This window comes from Seriola lalandi, unplaced genomic scaffold, assembly GCF_002814215.2.
Source record: "Seriola lalandi dorsalis isolate HSWRI2012SDOR001 ecotype SW California unplaced genomic scaffold, Sedor1 jcf7180002054694, whole genome shotgun sequence".
Lineage (NCBI taxonomy): Eukaryota > Metazoa > Chordata > Actinopteri > Carangiformes > Carangidae > Seriola > Seriola lalandi.
Window position 1 is genome coordinate 1,563,390 of NW_019525247.1, and position 6,044 is coordinate 1,569,433.

Sequence of the window (6,044 nt, forward strand, 5' to 3'; positions counted from 1 at the left end):
GTGGGGGGTGGGGCAGGGGGGTTGGGTGTGATGAGGTTACATTACAGTATGATAACATACCAAATTCTAATGTGATTGTGTCTGTGTAGTGGCTTCAATGAAGCAAACACAACAATGATTAAAACACATAAAGGTGACAAGAAACACTTGTTATTGAATTCAGCAACACGCCCAGTAAAACTGTTAGAGACAAAGACTCTGTCCTCTGCTCTGTTCAGTAACTTTAATGATTAAAAGACAGTAAATCAATCAGATCCAAGATGACTGTCCTATACTTTTTACAATAATATGCTGAATCTTGTGCAATGCCAAGAACTCTTCAGACTAATATGGAGCATTGATAGGTGTGTTAGTGGAAACGCACCATTTCAAATTCACACATGGCGACAAATTAAAGGAAAAACCTGAAAAAACTGTGCAGAGACAGGATGACAGTGTCTCCTGCCACAGGTCACAAGGGGTCACTGATGGTTTGATGAGTATGAAAATGATGTGACACCAGATCTCAACCCAGCTGAACATCTACATGTTGGAGCGATGTGTTAGACAGCCCTCTCCACCACCATCATTTAACACCACATAAGGGAATGTCTGTCTGAAGAATGGTTCTTCCTCCAGTAGAGTTCAGAGACTTGGAGCAGTGAAGCTGTTCTAGCAGCTCATGGTGGAACAACACTGTACTGAGACTCTTTATGTTGGTTTTCCTTTAATTTGTCACCTGTGTGTTTAACATACAGAGACCTGGTGAACCTGACTGAAAGACAGGCGATACAGGGCAGTGCTGGTTAAGGACAGTAAACATACACAAACACCTCTCCACCAGGAGAGCACACTGTGAGGGGAGGAAGAGAATGATGAAGATGAGGACGCGTATGATGTAATCAAGGTGCAGAAGGTCACCTGCTGTGGTCTCCATGATCATGGCACGGAGAGGAATGGCTAAAAACAACAACCACATCAGACAGAAAGGAATCAAAGGTCAAGCAGAAACAGCTGAGAAAGAGGGGCAGCATCAGAGAGGAGGCACTGAGACGCTGAGCACCAACTCACAGTGAAATCTGCATTAACCAGATATGTTTAGCAAGAATCACAAAAACATTATTGCAAAATTGTGTCTTAATTACACAGAAATTCCACTGATGTTATGTCTGTAAACATGGAAAATATTTGATGCGTCCCTGCGAAGGTTCAACATTTTGAATTTAGTTTCTTTCCTAGAGTGAGATGAGCATAGTGGTGTCAATCTCATGTCTGTGTGTGGAGTCAGTATGTGATTAGCCTAGCCTAGCTTAGCATTAAGACTGGAAGCAGCAGCTGGCCTATCAACACCTCTCAAGCGTATTGATCAATTTTCATAACCTCTACTCAACCACAAATGTAAAACCTAACATTTGTGGTTTTACATACTGGAACTACTTCTTGACAAACAACAGTTTATCCTTCCACCCAGAACTTCTGAGCAGTGTTTCCAGCTATAGTGTAGGCTAACCACACGTTGACTCCAGACTGCTCCTCACTCCAAATCATTACATTTCCCATAATGTTGTCTTTTGTTCTTAAATGTAAACTTCACTGAAATGATAGCAAATAAATCTATGTGTGTGTATATTGTTTCATGGTATTTTACAAGCCAAAAGGACAAAAAAGTTTTTGAAGTTAAAACATTAGTTCAAAATTCTCTGTAAATGTTTATACAAATATACAAATATATAGATTTATTCTAGTCATTTTGTTAATTTCTTCATGGAGTGTAAAGATGCATAAAAGCAGAAGACAGTCACAGGATTTCAGACAGATTAAAGACAAAATTACAAGAGTCTCATTAAAAAATAGACAATATCCAAATATCTTTACACTCTGTAATTCCAGCAGCTGAAGTGAGAGAAGCACTTCACTCCCAGCACCAGCGACATAACAGATCATTTAAACACTTGAAGCTAAAATTAAGGCAAATAAGCAAATTAAATCATGTAATTGTAAATGTAATGAACCGCTTGTACCACACTAGCAGCTCTGCTATCTGGACATTGAGAAACAGGATTAATTGTTTTTGAATATTCATGAATTTACATGATGTTTCAGTAAATGAACGTCTGCACATTTCATCCTCTGCCCTCATATTCCAAAACGTAAGGGTTTCACAATTTTATTATTCAGTTTGTTGACCATAGATTTTGGTTGTGAACCATTGTTTTCTCCAGTCTGACTGTACCTACCCGGAGTGGATGGGACTAGAGGATAAAGCCACGTTGTCCAGGTTCTCTGTTCCCCAGCTCAGTCTGTATGAATCTCTCTCATTCTCCCTCGCCAGTGATGAAACCTGGAACCAAACAAAGAACCTTATTATAGATAAACCACTAAAACTTAGAAAAATGGTGCTTATACAGTCTGTTACTTTCCATTAGTGATACAAACAGCATCGCATCAGAGAAGAGCCACAGTGACTATCACAGCTGGAGGTGTATTTCACCTGCGGCGGCTGTGACCACGGTGACCAGAACTGTACCTGGTGGCTGATGAGCATCTCGTCCATCAGGCCTTCATGTTTGGGGGAGTAGTAGCTGTGGTGGGTGGGGGTGAAGGACCTGTCTGAACTGCAGCAGAGAAGAGGAAAGCAGTGAAGCAGATGATGCTCAGAGATCACGACAGTAACAGATCACAGCAGAGCAGGAACTCATGAGGACCACAAAACTGACTATCAGTTACACTCACTAACAGCTATCAAGATTAGTTGAGTTACTGTCCTTGATCTCATGACTTGCATGAATGTCAATTAGGGAAGAATTACGTAATTAAATAGGTGAACTAATTTTAGCAGATAACTGCGATAATATTCCAAATGTGCATACAAACACCAAAATGTGTATGTTTATCCTTCAGGGGCCATTCATTTGAAAAATCCCATTAGCCACTTGATATTTCAAAATTTCAAGTGTCCACCATTCCTGGCTTTGGAAACACATATTTTACCACAGAATTGAACCCACAAGATTGATTTTGTAATTGAATCTTATGTTTTAGACCATGAGGATGTCAAATTCACAACTTACATTTCCTCACAGCTTTATTTGTGTGGTTTCTAACATGTAATGTGAAAAATTCTGCATAAAACACAATGTATCTGCAAATTATTTATTATGAACAATGAATCGAAAGTTCAGTAAGAGTCGACAGTCTACTTGTTTTACTGGTCTTTATCTTAACATTAGCTTGCTAGGCTTTTTTGTATATATATGTACGTATATATTTTGTGAGTGATATTTTTGCTGAAATATACTTTCATTTAATTTCCTACAGTGGATTAAATTTCACCTTCTGCAGTCTTAAAATGATTTTGACACCTGGATTACTCCTATGAGAAAATAGTGGATGAACATTTTTCAAATAAAAACAAACATTTCCCTGGGCAAAAAGTGGTGGCCATCTTGATTTTTCGAGTGGCTTATGGGTTTTATTAAACGAGCAATTAATACCCAAGGAGGATTTGTGCCAAGTTTAGCACTGGTATCCACATTTGAAAGATTTCCCTGGAATATGCAGTTATCTGCTGAGCTAGAGCTATTAAACACAAATTGAGTTTGGGGCTGGGTATAGTTTAACATGTTTAAATCTTAATGCTGAAACAACAGCCATGTAATTTTAGCAGCAACAAGGCTAGCACTGTCTCACACCCGTCTTACATTTTATTATTATGGCTATGGCTGAACAGGCAAATATAACATAAAACAAATAAGAAAATCTAATTATGATTTAAATCAGGAAATATCTGGAAAAAAAGCGATATCGTTCATTAAAAAAAAGTTGAATACCCAGCCCCAGACTAACCTGAACAGTTACACTGGTTTTTACAGAAGTGCTGAAGGTTTAAAAGGCCAAACATCTGGCCAGCGTCAGCACATACCTTTGCATTCGACTATAGAGGATGACAATGGAGACCAACGATGAAGAATGAGCAGGAGAGGTTGCAAAACACACACACACACATATAGATAATCAAATACAGGCAAGAGGAAAGGTTTTGTCAGTACACACAGATACACACACATAAAGTTAGTACCACCATCACAGTAATTTACTGCATCAGTAATTAGACAGGAACAGAGTCAAAAGAAGGATCGTATCAGAATAGAAACACAACTGGGTCACAGATTATTTTAGAAAAGAATTATACGTAAAACAAAAAACAACAGCTCCACAGGGATCAAGTGTTTGCTCCATGGAGCAGATTAATATTTTTATTCCTTTATTTATTTTTTATTTTTAACTATAGAAAAAGTTTTTCACCTCAAAGCAGAGATTAAATGAGTTAATTAACCAAAACCAAACCTGAACCCTGGTCAGATTATTGTAGCTGCTTGTTAGCTGAGTTAAACGTGACAGTGTCTGACATACCTGTCGGTGCGTCCCCCCTCCAGGCTGAAGCGGAGGTAGTTCATCCCATCCAGGTACTGTCCGGGGAGGGAGTCATCTCCCAGCTCCCTGAGGTCCTCTGCCCTCAGATACTCCCCTCCGTCACCCGTCATCGTGTCGTCGCCTTCAAAGAGCAGACAGAGGGTCAGAGGTGAGTTCTTGAGTGAAAGACAAAACAAGCTCATCACAGGAACAGGGAGCTTTTAAGAGCATATGGCCGTTAGTCAGGTTACAACTGATACGATACGAATACAGACAGCAGACGTTTCACACTGCAGCGCTAACATGTTAGCACAGAATAAGTTGAAAGATAAAAGGCAACTAGCACTAGAAGAGTAGAAACAGCTTGTCAGCGCTGACAGCCACTGTCATCTTCTCTTCATCAGTTTACACCTTTCACTCCAGATGGAAACTAACTGACGACTGATGAGCGGGAAACGATTCTTAAACCCGGAAAAAGTCTTAAGTCACCTTCAACTTACTAGCTTTTTCTTGAGCTTTCAATTGCACCAGCACCTGGAGTCTGCGAATTTATCTACTGATGAAGACTGTGAAATATGAGTGATAGCCCCTCCAAAAACATGTAAGTGGACCTTGAATTGAGCTTATTCTGTAGAACTAACTCAAACAGTAGAATCCATGTGTATCATAATGCTTTTTGCTTCTTAACTGAACAAACCAGAATTAGCAACTTTAGAATTACATAACATTAAAATGAGCAAACTCATCATTTAGCTTCTCATTCCAGAGGCTGCAGAATCACTGTCATCTACCATATTTCCAAATTCTGATTCTAGAAACAGTTAACTCTCCGCTCTGTCATCTTATACCAACAGATACATGTTTCTCTATGGCCTTGTTTTCTCTGCATGACAGTGGTAAAGCTCTTCTGCCGTTCCACTACTGTACAGCAGGGGTCAGCATCACTATTGGTTGCAGGTTAACCTGGGCCAAAACACTCACTTTCATCTTATAGCTTTTATGGCACATTAACACTTCCACGCTCTCAGACCCATGAACATAAAAAGATCTAACACTCATGACAAACCCACATGAATGGCACATTAATATTTATGGATGGATTTAAAATAAATTTAAAGTAACATTAAATTAAAGAAATAGACAATATCTTTAAATGTGACCATTTTACCACCTGCTATAGGCTTGATAATATTATGAGGTGAGCTTTCTTCCAAACATATTTCGAATCATTGTTTGAATATATATCCAGTGCCAGTCAAAAGGTTTGGACACAGTAAGGTGCTGGGCCACCAAAACAGCTCCAGTGCTCCTTGGCATTGATTCTCCAAGTCACGAGGGGTCACTGAGGGTTTGATGAGTATGAAAATTATGCGAATCATAGATAAAGACCTTCACAGTCACCTGATCTCAACCCAGTTCAACACCTACGGGAGATTTTGGACCGAGGTGTTAGACAGCACTCTCCACCATCAACTCCTCCAACCTGAACAACCAGACAGGTGGTTTGTTCCAACCTTATGATACGACTGTTGGGACTCAGTCATTCAATAGACCAAATGTTTCTTTGCTCCACTGGACAAAGGAATTCACACCCCACAGTTCCTCACGGTTCACACCTGGGGATGACCCTTCCCCCCCACGGACCCCACTGG

The 6,044-nt window shown here is 39.7% G+C and overlaps 1 protein-coding gene across 9 annotated transcripts in view; it reads right to left on the minus strand.

Moving 5' to 3' along the window:
* Window positions 1–6,044, minus strand: part of ank2b (ankyrin 2b, neuronal) — a 193,464-nt gene that overhangs the window by 34,870 nt on the left and 152,550 nt on the right. For 7 of the 9 annotated variants that reach the window (XM_087178657.1, XM_087178656.1, XM_087178658.1 and 4 more), the window contains exons 23-26: window positions 4,393–4,534; window positions 2,507–2,594; window positions 2,217–2,320; window positions 901–939 (exon numbers count right to left, since the gene is read on the minus strand). In XM_087178657.1, the coding sequence (XP_087034783.1) occupies window positions 901–939; window positions 2,217–2,320; window positions 2,507–2,594; window positions 4,393–4,534 (373 nt within the window). The remainder of the gene's footprint in view (window positions 1–900; window positions 940–2,216; window positions 2,321–2,506; window positions 2,595–4,392; window positions 4,535–6,044) is intronic. The other 2 variants (XM_087178659.1, XM_087178655.1) reach the window with 1 other exon arrangement.